The sequence below is a fragment of the Pan paniscus genome, chromosome 15 (genome assembly GCF_029289425.2).
Source record: "Pan paniscus chromosome 15, NHGRI_mPanPan1-v2.0_pri, whole genome shotgun sequence".
Lineage (NCBI taxonomy): Eukaryota > Metazoa > Chordata > Mammalia > Primates > Hominidae > Pan > Pan paniscus.
Genome location: NC_073264.2, coordinates 92310649 through 92330769, shown reverse-complemented (window position 1 = coordinate 92330769; position 20121 = coordinate 92310649). Strand labels below are relative to the sequence as shown.

At 48.4% G+C, this 20121-nt stretch overlaps 1 protein-coding gene across 11 annotated transcripts in view; it reads right to left on the bottom strand.

Moving 5' to 3' along the window:
* Positions 1–20121, bottom strand: part of DGLUCY (D-glutamate cyclase) — a 172925-nt gene that overhangs the window by 44599 nt on the left and 108205 nt on the right. For all 11 annotated transcript variants that reach the window (XM_024925412.3, XM_008958194.4, XM_055097947.1 and 8 more), the window contains exons 3-7: positions 20005–20121; positions 13033–13186; positions 10196–10394; positions 6946–7096; positions 4417–4539 (exon numbers count right to left, since the gene is read on the bottom strand). The exon at positions 20005–20121 is cut by the window's right edge and continues 15 nt beyond it. In XM_024925412.3, coding sequence (XP_024781180.1) covers positions 4417–4539; positions 6946–7096; positions 10196–10394; positions 13033–13186; positions 20005–20107 — 730 coding nt within the window. In that variant the 5' untranslated portion in view covers positions 20108–20121. The remainder of the gene's footprint in view (positions 1–4416; positions 4540–6945; positions 7097–10195; positions 10395–13032; positions 13187–20004) is intronic.

Here is a 20121-nt window from a genome sequence, read left to right as displayed (position 1 = left end):
GCACCCACCACCACGCCTGGCTAATTTTAGTATTTTTAGCAGAGACAGGGTTTTACCATGTTATCCAGGCTGGTCTCAAACTCCTGACCTCAGGTGATCCGCCCATCTTGACCTCCCAAAGTGCTGGGATTACAGGCGTGAGGCACCATGCCCAGCCCGACTTTATTCTTTAAACCTGTTTCTTTGACTGTAAAGTAATGATAATGCCTCATATGGCTATTGTCAGAACGAAACTGGAAAACGTACATAAAAGTGTTTAGCAGGCAGGGCGCAGTGGCTCACGGCTGTAATCCCAACACTTTGGGAGGCCAAGGAGGGTGGATCACCTGAGGTCAGGAGTTCAAGACCAGCCTGGGCAACATAGTGAAACCCTGTCTCTATTAAAAATACAAAAATTAGCCCAGCTTGGTGGTGCACCTGTAATCCCAGCTACTTGGGAGGCTGAGGTGGGAGAATTGCTTGAACCTGGGAGGCAGAGGCTGCAGTGAGCTGAGATCACGTCACTGCACTCCAGCCTAGGCAACAGAGCAAGACCTTATCTCAAAAAAAAAAAAAAAAAAAAGTGTTTAGCATACTCATGTGGTTTAAAAATGTAAAAAAAAAATAAATTTTTAAAAAAGTGTTCAGCAAAGTGCTTGTTTCAGAGTAAGCCCTCAATGGTTTGCATAATTGAACAAGCGTATATATATATTTTTTTGGAGACGGAACGTTGCTCTGTCGCCCAGGTTGGAGTGCAGTGGTGCGATCTTGGCTCACTGCAACCTCTGCCTCCCGGGTTCAAGCAATTCTCCTGTCTCAGCCTCCTGAGTAGCTGGGATTATAGGCGTGCACCACTACACCTGGCTAATTTTTGTATTTTTAGTAGAGACAGGGTTTTGCCATGTTGGGTAGGCTGGCTCGAACTCCTGACCTCAGGTGATCCTCCTGTCTCAGCCTCCCAGAGTGCTTGGATTACAGGCGTAAGCCACCGCACCCAGCCTCATCTATATATATTTTTAAAGAGATAAGGCCTTGCTCTGTTGCCCAGGCTGGAGTACAGTGGTGCAACACAGCTCACTGCAGCCTCAAACTCCTGGGCTCAAGCAATCTTCCTGCCTCAGCCTACCACAGTGCTGGGATTACAGGCATGAGCCACGGAGCCTGGCCTGAACCACGTAGTATCTTACTCATTCTTAGTTTCTTATGCCTAGCTCATTAAGTGCTTAATACCATACTATTTACCTCTTCTGCCTTCCTCAGTGTCATTACTATCCTTGAGTACTCATCTCTACTCAGTTGTATGCTCCTGGAGAAGAGCGACCATTGCTCATTCATCTCAGGATCCCACAGAGGGCCTTGCGCATAATAGGTGTTCAACAAATGCAGATGTGAATTGAGTAAATAAATCTTGGATTTCACAGAAACAATAAAGTTTCTTTTTTTTTTGAGACAGAGTCTCGCTCTATCACCCAGGCTGGAGTGCAGTGGTGCGATCTCAGCTCGCTGCAACCTCCGCCTCTGGGGTTCAAGCAATTCTCAGCCTCCCAAGTAGCTGGGATTATAGGTGTGTGCCATCACGCCTGGCTAATTTTTGTATTTTTAGTAGAGACAGGGTTTTACCATGTTGGCCAAGCTGGTCTTGAACTCCTGACCTCAAGTGATCCGACCACCTCAGCCTCCCAAAGTGCTGGGATTACAGGCGTAAGCCACCACACTTGGCTTAAAGTTTCATATTTAATAGAAAGCCAGAGTCAGCCAGCACTTCAAAATAAAAATCTAATAGATACATAACTTTTAGATTTGATGTGTAAGGGGAAGAAGTCATGAATCTGATGATGAATGTAATTATCGCTTGTCTGTGTTTTGGATGGCACCTAAAACTGGTCACTCCAAAACCAGGTAGACATCAGAACAGTCAGCTCAGAGCATGACACAGGGTTTTGCCCCCATCAGTTGTGAGGTCTGTGGCACATAATCTATTGCTAATAGAAGTTTAAATATTGAAGTTCAAGGTAGGCATGGTGGCTCACGACTATAATCCCAGCACTTTGGGAGGCTGAGGTGGGAGGATCGCTTGAGCCCAGGAGTTCAAGACCAGCCTGGGCAACATAGTGAGACCCCATCTCCACAAAAATTTAAAAATTAGCTGGACATGATGGTGCATACCTGTAGTCCAGCTACTCCAGAGGCTCAGGTGGGAGGATTGCTTGAGCCTAGGAGGTCAAGGCTACAATGAGCTGTGATCGTGCCACTGCACTCAGCCTGGGTGACAGAGCGAGACCTTGTCTCAAAAAAAAAAAAGGGAATTTGAGAATGATTCAAGATTGTCCCTCTCTGATGTCATTTGTTCTCATCTACGATCAATTGTGCTATCGCTGTCAGAACTAAAGGGCTGGAACATGCCATGCTGGGGTGCCCACAGCAGTGAGATCTCCTCTGCAGGGCACCTGCCACGACCGATGGTGGGAAAGCGGTGAGGCCACTGGGCTGGGGGACGTTTACTGCACGTGGGTGTGTGTGTCTACACACATGCCCACACACACACTCAGACAAGACCATGAGCGCCCAGAGGACTCCATCCTGTCCCATGGAGCACTGTACTCCTGAGGCCTGGGTGCATGCCTGGCACATAGCAGGTTCTCAACACATGCACTTAAATAAATGAACAAATGGAATCCTGTGGATCTTGGCAGCCACGCCTCATCACCACATTAGGGATGATCTTTCCCTCGCATGAGGCCATTCTGATAGCTGAACTCTCATGAATGCTTTCAAAATAAATTAAAGTAACACTACATTATGTGCTTACAGCGCAAGTGTGGCTGGCCTGGCCAGAATTTTCCAGTGTCCATGACCATGGTCTGCAATAGCTGTTATTTTTCATGTTTCTGTCACCTTCCTATCTTACTGAGAGCTAGGGAGGGCGCCCTCGTGTGTCTCTTCATTGTAATATCACCTAGGCCTTGGAAAAAATGTACTGCTGCTGGCCTTGTTTATAATCACCTTACAAATACCACGGGAAATGACTTGTTTAGTTATATTTCTTGGCTTCACCTTTGTTTTCAAGGCCCCATCAATCTCCAAAATGTCTCAAAAAGCCAAGCTAAAGGTTAGTCCTCCTGCTAGAATGGGCTGGGATGCTTCAGCAGATAAAAATATGTATTTAATGAAAACGACTGAAGCAATGGCTCATGCTGTTATCCCTATGACTCAGGAGGCTGGGGCAGGAGAATCACTTGAGCCCAGAACTTTGAGACCAGCCTGGACATTGTAACAAGACCCCATCTCTACAAAAAATTTCTAAAAATTGGTTTGGTATGGCGGCATATGCCTGTACTCCCAGCTACCTGGGAAGCTGAGATGGGAGGATCACTTGACCCCAGAGGTTTGAGGCTGCAGTGAGCTATGATGATGCCACTGAACTCAAGCCTTGGCAATAGAGTGAGACTCTGTGAAAGAAAGAAAGAAAAGAAAGAAAGAAAGAAAGAGAAAGAAAGAAAGACAAGACAAGAAGGAAGGGAGAGAGAGAGAAAGAAGAAAGAAGAAGGAAAGGAAGGAAGGAAATATATTTAATCAAAACATATTTGAGGCTGGACACGGTGGCTCACGCCTGCAATCCAAGCACTCTGGGAGGCTGAGGTGGGAGGATCACTTGAGGCCAGGAGTTCAAGACCAGTGTGGCCAACATGGCAAAACCTCGTCTCTACTAAAAATACAAAAATTAGCCAGGTGTGGTGGCATGCACCTGTAATTCCAGCTACTTGGGAGGCTGAGGCACACCTCCCTCGCTTGAGCCCAGGAGGCGGAGCTTGCAGTGAGCCGAGATCGTGCCACTGCACTCCAGCCTGGGTGACAGAGTGAGACTGTGTCTCAACAAAACCAAAAAACCAACAACAACAAAAAAATTGAGTTGTAAGACAAAGTGCTCTGGTAAGGAGATCCAGCCCTGGGATTAAAAGAAGGAAACCAGGCCAGGCGCGATGACTCACGCCTGTAATCCCAGCACTGTTGGAGGTAAAGGTGGGCAGACCACGAGGTCAGGAGATCGAGACCATCCTGGCCAACATGGTGAAACCCCGTCTCTACTAAAAATACAAAAATTAGCTGGGCGTGGTGGCACATGCCTGTAATCCCAGCTACTCAGGAGGCTGAGACTGAAAAATCGCTTGAACCAGGGAGTTGGAGGTTGCAGTGAATCGAGATTGCACCACAGCACTCTAGCCTGGTGACAGAGTGAGAACCCGTCTCAAAAAATAAATAAATAAATAAAAGAAGGAAACCAGAGAGAGATTCACTGTAGCTGTAGGCCTCTGTTTTGTGTTTTGTTTCATGGCTTTATTTTTAAATCATTGTACTACGAGAATATGCTTTCAAGAACCAGACCCCACTAGGTTCCATCCTAGGGCAGATCGATTGCCCCATTATCCCCCAACGTACCACAGCTGCTGACAGCTCCGAGACTGGTCAGCGGAGAAGGCCAGAACACTGGAACCTCCCCTGGGGGACACACCATGGCATCCCCGTAGGCAGGTTTGGAAAGCTCTTTGATTCCCAACAGTTCTGCAGATGGAAAATGTAATTCCCTCAGCAGGGAGCATCCAATTAGAACTGGTTGAGTAGTTTATGGTTCTTTCTCTAAAACAGAAACTCAAATAGCAGGATTACTGTAAATGGTATTTGAGGAATAGGTGAAGGAGAATAGGGATTGAGGCTTTGACAACTCAGGGTACTCCATAATTTACAGTCCGTGTGGAGTGCTGGTTTCAGAACATGGAATCTCAAATTGCGTAGCGTGATTTCTGGAAGGATCCTTGGGTGTGTTGAGCCTAATACTCTCATTCTACAGATTGCTACCAAAGCCAGCCTTGGGGGGTTGACCTTGGTCCAGGCTGGGTCACATCTCATGCACCTAACCTCAGCTGCTTGACTACCAGCAGCAACCTAATCCCAAAGACAGCAAAGATGGATGTGCTGGGCCCAATCCATCCCCGCTAATGATAAAACTCCTCAGCAGACACCATCCTGGTGGGTGGCCCTGAATCATCCTCATGTGATGAAGCTAGCAAGTACTGACTGCATTTTCACAAAAGGCTAGGTTCTGTCTAATGTTGTCGGTTATGCAGCTGAGCAAGTTTAGGTATACCAAACTTGGACCCTCATCCAAGGCCCAGTCTCAAACTCTCTTCAGGCCCTCTAAGAGGCCTGCACAGCTTCTTGATATTGGCTCTTCGTCTTGGATCTGTTCACTCACTCTCAGATTGAGTGAATACGCTGGGGATCAATGGATTTCAGCTCAAATTAACATATGGAACAAAGCCATCTCCTACCCAAATATACCAAAGAATAGCAGCCCAGATTAGACGTTGCTTCGAGCTCAAATCTCTGGACAAACAGCCCTGCTGCCACCCTTGGCTTCCCCCAACCCCAGATTCATTGGAAGTTCATAGGAGCTTTACATTTATCAAAGATCCCCAGTGGGTGAGCGTGTAGAGAAAAAAACTCTATCTAAATGGTGTGTTTCCTCTGCTCTCACACCACAGTAACAGTCATTAACACAGAAGACTCCTGTGACCAAATTTGTAGGGGTTTCTCCCCACCATCAAGCAGGAGGCACCAGCTGGGTGCCCTCCAGTTCCATTCCACCTGGAGATAGCATCAGAACCCATGGGTTGAGGGCTCAGTCCCCAAGGCCACCCCCCTACAGACACCAGTTGCAAGTCTGGGCCTCCAGAACTTCTGACCAACTGGCTTCCAGTTTGATTAACCCTCTTTGGGTTTGATTATACCCAAACTCTTTGGGTTTGATTATACCCAAACTCTTTGAGTTTGATTAATTTCCTGGAGTAGCTCACAGACCTTGAGGAAACATTTACTTATGCTTACCAGTTTATTATAAAAAATATTGCAGACCGGGTGCTGTGGCTCATACCTGTAATCCCAGCACTTTGGGAGGCCAAGACGGGCAGACCACTTGAAGCCAGGCGTTCAAGACCAGCCTGGCCAACATGGCAAAACCCCATCTCTACTAAAAATACAAAAATTAGCTGGGCATGGTGTTGGGCACCTGTAATCCCAGCTACTTGGGAGGCTGAGGCAGGAGAATCGCTTGAACCCAGGAGATGGAGGTTGCAGTGAGCTGAGATTGCAACACTGCACTCCAGCCTGGGCGACAGAGGGAAACTGTGTCTCAAAAATAAATAAATAAATAAATTAAATTAAATTAAATAAAGGATATTGCAAAGGATACAGATAAAGAGATGCCCAGGGCAAGGTGTGGGGAAGGGGTGCAGAGCTTCCATGCCCTCCCTGGGCACCACCCTCTAGGAACCTACATGTGTTCAGCTATGTAGAAGCTCACTGAAGCCTATCCTCTTGGGGTTTTACGGAGGCTTCATTACATGAGCATGATTGATTAAACCATCAGCCGTGGGTAATCAGCTTGACCTGTAGCCCCTCTTTCCTCCCTGGAGGTTGCGGGGAGGCGTGGAGCTGAAAGTCCCAACCCTCTAATCCTACCTTGGTCTTTCTGGTGACCAGCCCCACCATGAACCTATCAGACAAAATATGGCATTTTGGAGGTTCCAAGAATTTTAGGAGTTATAAGCCAGGAATTGTGGACAAAACCCAATATATATATTCATTATATATATATATATTTTTTCCTATATATGTTATTAAGCCTCGGTAAAAACCCAAAAGGATGTGATATATGTAAACTTACACCACAGTGAGACTGGCTATTCTGCCAAGGGTGGCACCTTTAAACCTGAGGGACATCTGTAAGCCCAGCCCTGATACAGCTGCCAGAGCCTTTGAGCCTTGTTCAGGGCCTTTGCCCCTAGAGACCCCTGGTAAAAACAAAGACAAGCCATGGGAGCTTAGGAACATGGCAAGCTCCTGTCTGCTTCTTAGGCCCAACTCCAAGAGAGGCTGTCAGGATCATGGGCAGGAGCGAGAGACACTGACCTGGGTCGCCGATGTGAACAGGTTGCCCCTGCTCACCTCCGAGGGAGCAGCAGGCCCGCACCAGCCCTTCCAGCTTGTCCTTGGGAATGGGCCTCATCGTGACCACCAGAGGGCAGCAGAAGCCAGCATGGGTAACACAAGGCACTGTTGTCTGACCAAAAAAAAAAAAAATCAAGTGAAAATGTTAAAAAATGGAATTAGCACAGATCCAAGCTCTGAGCACCAAGAGTTCAAGGCAGCTAAATGAAGGAGGAGTAGCTGTTATAGAAATTAGCTTCTATTTTTATGTGACATAGAGAGAGGGAGTTTGCTGTTAATTACTGGTTTAAAATAGGGAATCTTAACTTTTTGTGTGCCACGGACCCCTTTGGTAGACTGGTACAGCTGTGGACCCCTGGTCAAAGTAATGCCTTTAACTGCATACAAGAAAATGCACAGGATTCCAAAGGAAACCAATTATCCTGCAAGCACAGTTATCAAATAATAGAAAAATGTGGCCAGACACGATGGCTCACACCTGTAATCCCAGCACTTGGGAGGCCGAGGTGTGCGGATCACGAGGTCAGGTGTTCGAGACCAGCCTGGCCAGCATGGTGAAACCCCATCTCTATTAAAAATACAAAAGTTCGCCGGGCATGGTGGCACGCGCCTGTAGTCCCAGCTACTCGGGAGGCTGAGGCAGGAGAACGGCTTGAACCCAGGAGGCGGAGATTGCAGTGAGCCGAAATCACACCATTGCACTCCGGCCTGGGTGACAGAGCAAGACTCCATCTCAAAGAAAAAAAAAAAAAAGGAAAAATGTGAGACAATATGCATGCTTCCTCAGTAGCAGCCTAAGAAACAAGATGCCAGTTCTACTATCATTGTAACTTTGAAGTAGTGATCAGCATATAGGATATTTTTGAGACATCAGGAAGAACTCTAACGTGATATGAAGATATCTGTGATTTCTGTTGCCAGCCATGAAGTCACAGGGTCTGCTGATATGACAGCCGTTTGCTGCCTACATTCATAATTGAAGGAAATGCTAAATGTGAGTTGAGGTTATGAAAATAAAATTGAGGCTGGGCACAGTGGTTCGTGCCTGTAATACCAGCACTTTGGGAGGCCAAGAAGGTTGGATCGCTTGAGCCCAGAAGTTCAAGACCAGCCTGGGCAATACAGCGAAACCTTGTCTCTACCAAAAAAAAAAAAAAACCCCATAAATTAGCTGGGTGTGCTGGCACATGCCTATAGTCCCAGCTACTCGGGAGGCTGAGATGGGAGGATCTCTTGAACCCAGGAGGTTGAGGCTGCAGTGAGCTGTGACTGTGCCACTGCACCACTCCAGCCTGGGCAACTGAGCAAGAACTGTCAAAAATAAAAATAAAAATAAAATAAAATAAAATAAAGAAGGGAGGGAGGGAAGAAGGGAAAAGAAAAATGTACTTTTTTTCCCATCCAATATCATGGAGCCTCTGAATTTCTCTAGGGACTGCAAGGGCCATGGACCAAAGGTAAACAGCCTCTGGTGAATCACGGGCAGAGGGAGGCAAGGGAGAACATCACAGGAGGAGCTGGTGTTCACTCTGCCTCCTGAATCCACACAAGCAACAAGCCTGTCCCCAGACCCCATGGAGCACGGCCTGGTGCCTCCTGCCTTAACAGATGTTGCCCGGTTTGATCTGTGTGACTTTTATTGGTGTTTCGCTCCCCCACCCCACCTCCTGAATGGTTTCTGGTGCCTGCAATAGAGCTTATGAAAGATTTAGGACATGGCCGGGACTATAATCCACTGTGACAGTCTTGGCCACCACCTAAAGAGCTTGCTATCACCACCCTGGCGGCAGCAGGATGGAACCTCGGTGTGGCTGCCAGCAGTGTCTGCATAATAGCACCCAGGAGAGGGGACATGCTGGAGCCACTGGCAGAGCCAGGCAGCACTCCCCAAGGCTGAGACACATCCCGTCTGGGGGTGGCCAGTGGAATCCCAGATGGCTGTCTGGCCATCTCTCCCTGGAGCCCAGGGGCAGAGGTGTCGATATTAGACTGAAAGCTATTTGATAAGCATCGGGGTCAGTGAAGCCCTGTTGAGCACTTACTGTGGGCACTTACTTGCACCTTTGTAGGCAACAAACAGTTGCCATATCAGCAGACCCTGTGACTGCAAAGCATCATTTAATTGTCACATCTCTGCTATTGACATTGTACAGATGGGAGCCAGGGGTTCCGGGTTCCCATCTGGCTTTGGGACTTGGGCAAGCCCTTTTCTCTCTTTAGACCTCGGTTTCCTCATCTAAAATGAGAATCTGCATGTGACGAGCCATGGGGCCCTCTCAGCTCCCACCTCCTACAAAGGGTGGTGTGTTCCAGAGCCAGAGACTGCCGGGGGTGCCTGCCAGTGGCTGGGGCCCCATCCCCACCCTTCCCTAGCTTCAAGAGAACCGCTCGGGCACACACTTCACCCATGAGGGCAGCACAGACTATGGGCAGCTTTGTTCCTGATCAGAGGCAGCTGGGGCCTCTCTGGCAGGAGCCCAAACCAAGACATTTTAATAAATGTCCCAGAGTCCAAGACAAAATCTCTGATCCAAGTCCTCCATAAATAAAGAAACCTGGAGCCTGGCTGTTTATGCTGGCTGACCACTGATGGAGCAGAGTGAACTCTCAGACTTTACCAACAGATGTCCAGGAAGGGTCTGTGGAACCAGGGAATCGAGTGCACTCACCTTGACAAGTAGGGGCTGGAAGAGGCACAGCAGGCATGTCCCAGAGACGCCGGCTGTGCTGTGTTTGTGACTTCCAGAGGCCACCTCCGGCCAAGAACATGACCCAGCTTTCTGGACAGAGACCTGACCCAGGAGCTACTGCCTGGCCAAGGCTCTGCCACAAATCCCTGGGTATTGAGAGAGCCAGGCTCATTCCTCCTGGCTGAGGCTCACCGGAGCCAGGGAGGATTTTTAAAAATCTCGCTGAGGTGCCTGAAGTTAAAGGAGCCAGAGAAATCCCAAGCGGGTTTGGTTTACAGCACTGAACCATGAAGAAGGGCCACACTGGGTGCTCACAGCGATCCCAGAGGTGAGTGGGACCGAGGCTGGCTCAGAGAGATTGATCATTTCTCCTGGGTTGCACAGCTAGAAAGTGGCTGAGCTGGGGCTGGAGCTTAGGTTTTCCACCTCCCGTGCCCATGTTCTCCCCACCCCAGGAATATGTAAGTTGATCTGCATCTTCAGGCCATTCTGCCCTTGTGGGTTGTGGGCTGTGTCCCTACCTTGTATGCACCCGCCTGGCTGTGACCTGCTGGGTCTCTTCTGGGGAGCCCCGCTTTCTCCAAGGCCTCCTCCAGGGAGAAGCTGCAGCCCAGGAAGAAGGCCACCATGTCCTTCAGCTGCTCTGAGTACTGCTCCAGCGAAGCCAGGCTGCCGGTGCAGGCACCGAACTCGTATTTCCAGAACTGGGGATGGCCCATCCTGGGGACATAAGGGGAAAGCTGGGAGGGCCCCAGACTCTCACTGTGGCCCCTGATAATACATTATAGAAGGACTGCGGAGAGAAGAGGATGTCTAGTGCTGAAATTTTCAGCCCTGGCACCAGGGTAGGGAGCATAGTTTTTAGCAGGGGGCCTTGCTGGCATCCTTCAAATGTCCCCAGATCGGAAATGATTAAATCAGCACGTATAGAACGTACCCCCACCTCCCACCCAGTGTGTCTCCTATACCCGCAAGCCAAAACAAGCCAAACCACTGAGAAAAGTAAATGGTGGCCAGGCACAGTGGCTCATGACTGTAATCCCAGCACTTTGGGAGGCCGAGGCGGGCAGATCACTTGAACTCCAGAGTTCAAGACAAGCCTGGGCAACAAGGTGAAACCCCGTCTATACTAAAAATACAAAAATTAGCCAGGCATGGTGGCACACAGCTGTAATCTCAGCTACTCAGGAGGCTGAAGCAGGAGAATCGCTTGAACCTGGGAGGTGGAGGTTGTAGCGAGCCGAGATCGCGCCACTGCACTACTCCAGCCTGGGCAACAGAGTGAGACTGTCTCAAAGAAAAAAAAAAAAGAAGAAGAAGAAAAGTAAATGGTAGCCTCTCTGCTATGGAGGTAGGACCAGTAGCCCAAAGGGGACAGAGAACATGTGTCTTGGGGAACCTCTCAGTGCCAGTAGTGGGTGAGGCCTTTCTCTTCCCTTAAAGGAAACTCTTCTGTAGGGTTGAAAGACTTCTTTGGTTACAAGCTTATTCTTTACCCACTCCAAACTCTTTTACTGAGCTATGCCTCCATGCCAGGCACATGCTGGGCGATGGGGCTAGAGTAACGGAGAGGATACTGTCCCAGTCTTTTTTCTTTTTTTAATGTTATTTATTTATTTATTTATTTATTATTTATTTATTTATTTTTTGAGACGGAGTCTTGCTCTGTTGCCCAGCCTGGAGTGTAGTGGTGCAATCTCGGCTCACTGCAACCTCCGCCTCCCAGGTTCAAGTGATTCTCCCACCTCAGCCTCCCAAATAGCTGAGATCACAGGCCCGCGCCACCATGCCCGGCTAATTTTTGTATTTTTAGTAGAGACAGGGTTTCACCGCGTTGGCCAGGCTGGTCTCGAACTCCTGATCTCAGGTGATCTGCTCTCCTCAGCCTCCCAAAGTGCTGGGATTACAGGCGTGAGCCACCACGCCCATCCCATCCCAAAATTTAAAGAGCTCGTAATCCTAATTGATAGGTGAGACTTCATTGAAAACACATACTGGCAATACACAGCAGGGAATGTCAACCGTCTAGGTAGAGTGACACAGAGAAGGGAGAAATCAATTCTCTTCCACAAAGGAGTTTGGTGCTGGGTCTTGAGGCATGAATAGGAGTTTGCCAGTTGGGCAAGGAAGAAGGCATACCCAGGCAGAGGAAGCAGCACGTGGAAAGCCCACTGGGGGATGGGCTCCAGGAGTTTCCAAGTTGGCAGCACAGGAGGCACCGGGGAAAAATGTAAAGGTACAATCATGGGCCCAGATGGGGTCTCCAAAGGACCTTCCCGTCCTAAAATGATCATGACAGAATGTTCCTGGGGGGTTTTCTGTCTCGGGAACTGGCTGGGGATGACTGGAGTGTCAGGGGTCAGGGGAGAAATTGAGCTGGGGCCAGGTCACCATGGGTCTTGAGATCAGGCTGAGGTCCAAGCCATAAGAAGATGCTGAAGAATTTTATTTTATTTTATATATATATATTTTAGACAGGGTCTTGCCCTGTTGCCCAGGCTGGAGTGCAGTGACATGATCTCGGCTCACCGCAGCCTCAACCTCCTGGTCTCAAGCAATCTTCCTCAGCCTCCCGAGTAGCTGGGACCACAGGTGTGCACCACTATGCCCAGTTAATTTTTTAAAAAAAATTTTGTAGAGACCAGGTCTTCCCTATGTTACCCAGGCTGGTCTCAAACTCCTGGGCTCAAGCCATCCTTCTGCCTCAGCCTCCCGAAGTACTGGGATTACAGGTATGAACCACGGCACCCAGTCTGAAGGAGTTTTAAGAGGAGAGCCACATGATCGGGTTTAGCATTAGAAAGTCACTCTGCTGGGAAAGCAGATGATGACAGGGTTGGGGAAGAAAGGATGAGACTAGGGCTAGGCCAGGGAAGATGCCAGTCTGTGCTGGTGCCATAGGAAAGGTAGACTCGCGGGAGAGGTACACCGACCCAGCATCAGTAGGGCCATTTACTAGATAGGTTCTAGTTTAAAAGCCTGGGAGAACAGACACAATATCTCTGTCTCTGGGTGTTGGTAATGCAAGTGTTTTTTTTTTTCTTCTTAATCCTGTGCAGGCGGGTTTCTGGCTTGGGCGATGGAGTGGACAGATGGCAGAGCCAGTGGGATTTCTCCAGGGCTGGACTTTCTCCATGATCTCAAAGATCTTAGCCAGGACAGGCGCCAGGTGATAGGGGAAGGAGTCAGAACAGTGGGGAGGGCAGCTCGTTCCCGAGCAACAGTCATGAGTGAGGTTCTGTGCCAGGCACTGTGAAGGTCCCTGAGGCTGGACAGAGAGGTCCCGGATGACAGAGACACCTGGCTACAGCACCTGGACACTCCCAAGCTTTAACCCACAGTAACCCAAGCTTTTTACCTGGTCTCTGAGATAGCACCTTGAGGGGGCAGCATCCACTTTTCTGGCTCACTCTGGCCCAGCAGGGGTAGAGGACCAGTGTTGGCCTGGCAGAATCTTTCAAAAGCTGGAGCAAGGGACCTGGGCAGGACCACCAGGCTGGCTGGTCGGAGCTCTGGGTATGGTGGGAGAAGGGAAAAATGTATAGTCAGCGGTTTCTTGGCAGACACTTACTGATTTTCTTTTTTTTTTTTTTTTTTTGAGGCGGAGTTTCGCTCTTGTAGCCCAGGCTGGAGTGCAACGGCACAATCTTGGCTCACTGCAACCTCCGCCTCCTGGGTTCAAGCAATTCTCCTGCCTCAGCCCCCCGAGTAGCTGGGATCACAGGCGTCTGCCACCACGCCTGGCTAATTGTTTGTATTTTTAGTAGAGACTAAAAATATACATGGGATATTTATTGGCCCATGTTGGGCCAACTGGTCCATGTTGGACAGGCTGGTCTTGACCTCCTGACCTCAGGTTATCCACCCGCCTCGGCCTCCCAAAGTGCTGGGTTACAGGCATGAGCCATTGCGCCCGGCCCCTCTGTGATTTTTTTAAAGTGGCAAGGTCTTGCTATCCCAGGCTGGCCTTGAATTCCTGGACTCAAGTGACCCTCCGGCTTCAGCCTGCCAAGTAGCTGGAACTACAGGTGCACACTACCATACCCAACTTCTAATGTAATTTTTTTTTTTGAGACAGAGTCTCGCTTTGTCACCCAGGCTGGAGTGCACTGGCTTGATCTTGGCTCACTGCAACCTGTGCCTCCTGGGTTCAAGTGATTCTCATGCCTCAGCCTCCCAAGTAGCTGGGACTATAGGTGTGCACCACTGTGCCCAGCTAATTTTTGTATTTTTAGTAGGGATGGGGTTTCACTATGGTGGCCAGGTTGGTCTCAAACACCTGGGCTCAAGTGATCTGCCTGTCTTGGCCTCCCAAAGTGCTGGGCTTACAGGCGTGAGCCACCGCAACTGGCCTAACGTAAATTTTGATTGACGCATTACCTACACTCAAAAAAGTGTACACCACCCTGCAGGGAAGGACACAGGCCTGGCTGGTTTTGCTACCTGCTAATTGCAGAGCCCCACTCAAAAAAGTGTAGGTAATGCTTCAATCAAACACACACAAACCTACAGCTTGATGAATTGCCATGAAATGAATGCACCCATGTAACCAGCATCCAGATCAAGGAACAAGAGCCAACCATCCTGACTTCTAGCACCACATACGACTTTTGCCTGTTCTTAGACTCCATATAATAAAATCATACACTATGTGTCTTTTAAGTCTAGCTTCTCTCACTCAATATATTTTGAGATTCATTCATATTGTTGCATTCAACAATAGTTCATTCTCACTGCTGCCTAGTATATTCATGCAATGAGGATTTACCCAATCCTATTGCTAATGGACATCTGAGTAGTTTCCAATTTGGGGTTATGACAAATGGTGCTGCCACGAACATTTTAATGCCACAAACATGCATTTTGGAGCACATAAATGTGCATTTCTGGGGTGGTAAGTTATACACATGTGCAACTTTAATAGATACTGCCAAGCAGTTTTCCAAAGTGGTTGTGCCAATTGACACTTGCACCAGTGGTATGTGAGCATCTCCAATACTTCATATTACCTGTCTTTTTCCTTTTAGCCATTCTTGTGGGTGGGTAGTGGTATCCATCACCTTGTGGTTTTAATTTGCATTGTCTAGACTGCTAGTGTGGCTGACTGCCTTTTCATATGTCTTATTGGCCATTTGGGTATCTTTTTGGGGGGCAGATTCTTGCCTGAGCTGGCTCACAGTGTTCATAGAGCTACAGGAGAAGACCTCCTACTACATGCTGTAGCCTCCTCTGGGGCAGCCAGCCTTCCTCCGCAATGGAAGTCCTTTGGCTTTGGTGGTAAACACACCTGGGCTTGAATCCTGATCCTGTCTCTGACCAGCTGTGTGAACCCAGGCTGTGGCTTTGCATGTCTCAGCCTCAGCTTCCCCATCTATAAGATGGCAGCAACCATACCTACCTCCAAGAGACCTCAGGGAGGTAATGTATGTAAGTTATTGAGCACCTCGGTGTTCAGGAAGCAGGGACTAAAGTTACTGTTCAATGAAATCCTGTGTAGATGTTTAAAATTACGGTTACAGAAGAAACACGTAATGGTTATGTTAAAAGATGTTTGTTATGTGTCATTAAAGGAACTATACTAGGTAATGAAACAATGTGTCGGACATATTCTCCTTTTTATAAAGTCAGTGAGTGAAAAGAACTAGAAGGAAAGGGGAGGGAAGAGTGGAAAGGACTGTGTCTTGTAATTTGAGTGCTAGCTCAGCCACAATACAATAGAACACCAGGTAGGCATCTAAGGTTTTTGGCTGTAGTCCCTGACTCCCAGACGGCTCTTCTGGACTCACCCAGGGCCTGGGGGAACTCACCACCCTGCAGGGAAGGACACAGGCCTGGCTGGTTTTGCTACCAGCTAATTGCAGAGCCCCACGGCCTTGAGCAAACATAGGCAGTTGCCAGGGAGTGGTTACAGCAGGACTTGGGCAAGACCCAGTGCTGTGCTGGCTTCAGGTCTGGCCCAGCACAGTCACAGTGGTGGTGGCTACAGGGGTGATTGTGTCATTCCACCCCCAGCTTTAGGTGGTTCCAAACAGAGAGAGAGAGAGAGAGAGAGAGAGACTCTTTGGGAGAAAGTAAGGGAAGAGAACAAGGGTCTCTGCCTGGTAAACCAGAGAATGCTCCTAGATCTTCTCCAAGACCATCAAAGTCGTACCTGTACTAAGTCTGCAAGAATGACGGCGTTACTGGGCTTGAGGTGCCCCCTAAAGCAGAAACAGCTTAGATCACAACACCCAAATCCTTTCAAATAACTGGAAAGCCTTCCCAAAACAGAGGACTACAAATAAGCCCAGATAGCAAAGACTACAATAAATATCTAACCCTTGAATGTGCAGACACCAAAGAACATCTACTAGAACCAGTAAGGACATTACAAGTTAATCACGGTTGTCTCCAGGTGACAGAGCTGTGCATACTTGTCATTTGCTTCTCTGTGCTTTTCTCAATATTCTAAAATTAAGACCATACCAAAGAAAAACATAATTATGTTCTATTGGGCCGGGCGTGGTGGCTCACACCTGTAATCCCAGCACTTTGGGAGGCCGAGGTTGGCAGATCACTTGAGGTCAGAAGTTCGAGACCAGCCTGGCCAACATGGTGAAACCCCATCTCTACTAAAAATACAAAAATTAGCCAGGCATGGTGGCACGTGCCTGTAATCCCAGCTACTTGGGAGGCTGAGACAGGAGAATCGCTTGAACCTGGGAGATGGAGGCTGCAGTGAGCCGAGATCGCGCCACTGCACTCCAGCCTGGGTGACAGAGTAAGAATCTGTCTCAAAAAATAATAATTATTATGCTCTATTGGAGAATACCCTTGAGGACAATTGCCCTGTCAGATTTGCTCTATCAACCCATGTCCCTTCCTCTCCTACAATAATCTTGTGGGCTAATATTTACTGAGTGCTTTTTATGTGCCGGGCTCCCCATGCCAAGTCATTTGCACAAGTAATTATATTTTATAGATGAGGGGAACGAGGCTCAGAGAGATGAAATGACTTTCCCAGGGTCACACAGCTGCTGCACGGCACAGCCAGCATTTAAACCTGGGAGGGGTGCCCGTGAGCTCGCCTCACTTCATCACGGAGTGGCCTCTGCTGGGCTGCAGGCACTGGGTTTCCCTAGGAGGGGAGCGCCGTCCTCCATGGGGACTGGGGAGTGAAACAGATGCAACCATCTGCTGGGAATGTCCAGGATCGGCTCCTGCTCAAATCGCAGGGCCCGGAGCTCATTATCACAGTCGCTACAGTGCCTGCCAATGCTACAAGCAGACTTTCCAAATGAGGACACGTGAGACACCCCCAGCTGCCGAAAGCCCAAGGAACCTGATGCCGGTCTCAAGCAAGCCCAGCACGGCTCCAAAAGTTATCTGGAGCGAGGTGGGAGGGGATTTGGCTGGCTTAGAGGCCTCCCACTCCCTACTCACCCGCTTCTTACTGCCAAAGCCCCTTGTGAGAACAAACTGGATTTTTTTTTTTCTTTTTTTTGAGACGGAGTCTCACTCTGTCGCCCAGGCTGGAGTGCAGTGGCGCAATCTTGGCTCACTGCAAGCTCCACCTCCAGGGTTCAAGCAATTCCCCTGCCTCAGCCTCCCGAGTAGCTGGGATTAGAGGCACATGCCACCACACCTGGCTAATTCTTTTGTATCTTTAGTAGAGACAGGGTTTTACCATGTTGGGCAGACTGATCTTGAACTCCTGACCTCAGGCAATCCGCTGGCCTCGGCCTCCCAAAGTGCTGGGATTACAGGTGTGAGCCGTCATGCCCAGCACAAATTGTATCTTTAATACAATAAATCAGGATGGTATGTGCACAAAGCTTCTTTGTTTCCTTTTTTTTTTTTTTCTTGAGACAGAGTTTCGCTCTTGTCGCCCAGGCTGGAGTGCAATGGTGCGATCTCGGCTCACTGCAACCTCCGCCTTCTGGGTTCAAGTGCTTCTCCTGCCTCAGCATCCCAAGTAACTGGGACTACAGGTGCACACCACCATGCTCAGCTAATTTTTATATTTTTAGTATAGATGGGATTTCTCCATGTTGGCCGGGCTGGTCTTGAATGCCTGACCTCAGGTGATCCACTTGCCTTGGCATCTCAAAGTGCTGGGATTACAGGCGTGCACCACCGTGCCCGGCCCTTTGTTTCCTTTTTAATTAAATGAACTTTGCAGGTTTTGTTTTGGTTTTGTTCATCTCCACAGCTGGAGATGAACAGAAAAGTCCCCAAGTTGTCCCCATTAGTAACAGGACACAGAATAGAAGCCTTCATGGTCTCTTTCTGGAGAGGATGGTGGACTCTGGAGGCCTCACCTTTTTGGAGGATACTTTATGGTCTAATGTGATTTGTGCATCCCCCAGCTGCCTTGGGCTCCATGGAAGGCAGTAACACTTTTCTTTGTAGATAAACCGAGTGATTTCTCTGAGTCCTTTTACCTCAAAATCATTTTTTTAACTTAATGACAAGAGAGAGGAAAAAACACCCTTTAAAATTTCTAATCTGATTGAAAGCCCCCAGAAGACAGCTCCAAGCTGGAGTTTCCCAGCTGTTTGGTAAAATGAGCTTCTCTCCTTAAGGAGCATTTCACGGCAGCAGGGAACAGCTCAGGTGCCCCTCCCAACAGTCCCACTGGGAAGGTTCTGCTGCTACTTTCATTGTGTAGGTGAGGCTTAGAAAGGTCACAGTTTCCTAGTAAGGAGCGAAGCTGGGACTCATACTCAGGCTGTCTCCCTCCAGGCTCCAAGACCCTGGCTGCTCTGCTCTGTTGCCTCCCAGGGTCCTAGCAAGCAGTTGTCAACCTGGGGTTAAGCTGGTGTTCACTGCTCGTATATAACAGGTTGCTGTAGACTAATACCTTGGTGGCTGTCTCTGTATATATTAGGTAGTGCAAAAGTAATTGCAGTTTTTGCCATTACTTTTATTTAAAAATGGCAAAAATTGCAATTACTTTTGCACCAATTTATATAAACTATGCTCCCCAGTATTCACACCCCATTGTAGCCCCTTCCCTATTGACTCTGGCCTTGGCCGTGTGATTTGCTTTGGCCAATGGGACATTAGTAAGTGTGATGCAAGCAGAAGCTTGGTATGCGTTTGGGCATTAGGACTTATTCTCTTGGAATCTGTCTCATGGTGTCCCATGTAAAGAAGTTTGGTGACCACTATTGAAGAGGCTTCATGGAGAAGAAATGTTCAGCCAGTCTCAGATGTCCCACTGGATGCCAGACATGTCAGGAAGAAGCCATCTTGGATGGTCTATCCCCAACAGACACCACATGGAACAGAAGAAGCGCCCTGCTAAGCCCAGCCTTGATTGCAGAATTGTGAGATTAATGGTTTTAAGCCACTAAGTTTAAGAGTGCTTGTTGGGCCTGGTGCGGTGGCTCACACCTGTAATTCCAGCACTTTGGGAGGCCGAGGTGGGCGGATCACGAGGTCAGGAGATGGAGACCATCCTGGCTAACATGGTGAAACCCCGTCTCTACTAAAAATACAAAAAATTAGCTGGGCATGGTGGCGGGCGCCTGCAGTCCCAGCTACTGGGAGGCTGAGGCAGGAGAATGGCATGAACCCAAATCCGGGAGGCGGAGCTTGCAGTGAGCCCAGATCGCATCACTGCACTCCAGCCTGGGCGACAGAGCGAGACTCCGTCTCAACAACAACAACAAAAAAGAGTGCCTTGTTATACAACAGTTAACTCTGTTAGCCCATATAGAGCAACAGAGGCCAGACATATTAATAAACTAAAGGAAAATGGTCTTACTCTAGTACTTTAGATGGTGCTGATGGTTTTTCCTTGGGCACTTATACCATAACCAGAAGAGTCTTTTTTAATGTGAAATTTTGCTTGGACTTAGGTCAATGACAAATTTGGTATCTGTTTTCTCTTGCAGGACCTTTTAGAGCCTTCAGTATCACTCCCGGGAGACAGTAGGGAGATGGGTGCCACCCAGAGAATAAGACCAGTCAAGGGTAGGAAGAATTGGTCTGAATCAAAATCTGGTTAAACTGCAGTGTAACCTGGGGGCACTTTTCCCAGAAGGGACAACCCTTTTCATCACCTGAGCCCACTGGTGGTTCTCCATATGGGGCTGAGGTGACCAAGCAGAACTGGGTGTCATTAGACCCATCTGATGGGTTTCCATACCTTGAGTCTAATCCAAGGTTCCAGTTTCTTCTGAGAAGTTAAATAGTGACCAGAGCTAATATCATTCTGCTCTTACTTTCTGTTTCCTATGCAGAATCTAGAAATCTCAGGAGTTTGTGGGTCCTACACAGCTGGTAATTCTCAGGAACTTTCTTTCTTTTTTTTTTTTTTTTTAAACTATCTGGCACCACTTACCTCCAGCCATGCTGGATATATTTCTGATGTTTGGTTTCTTTTGTAGAATCAAACTCCTTATGGCAGAGGGAAGGCGGGACCTCAGGTGGAGTGTGAAGGGCATCGTGTCACCTTGAA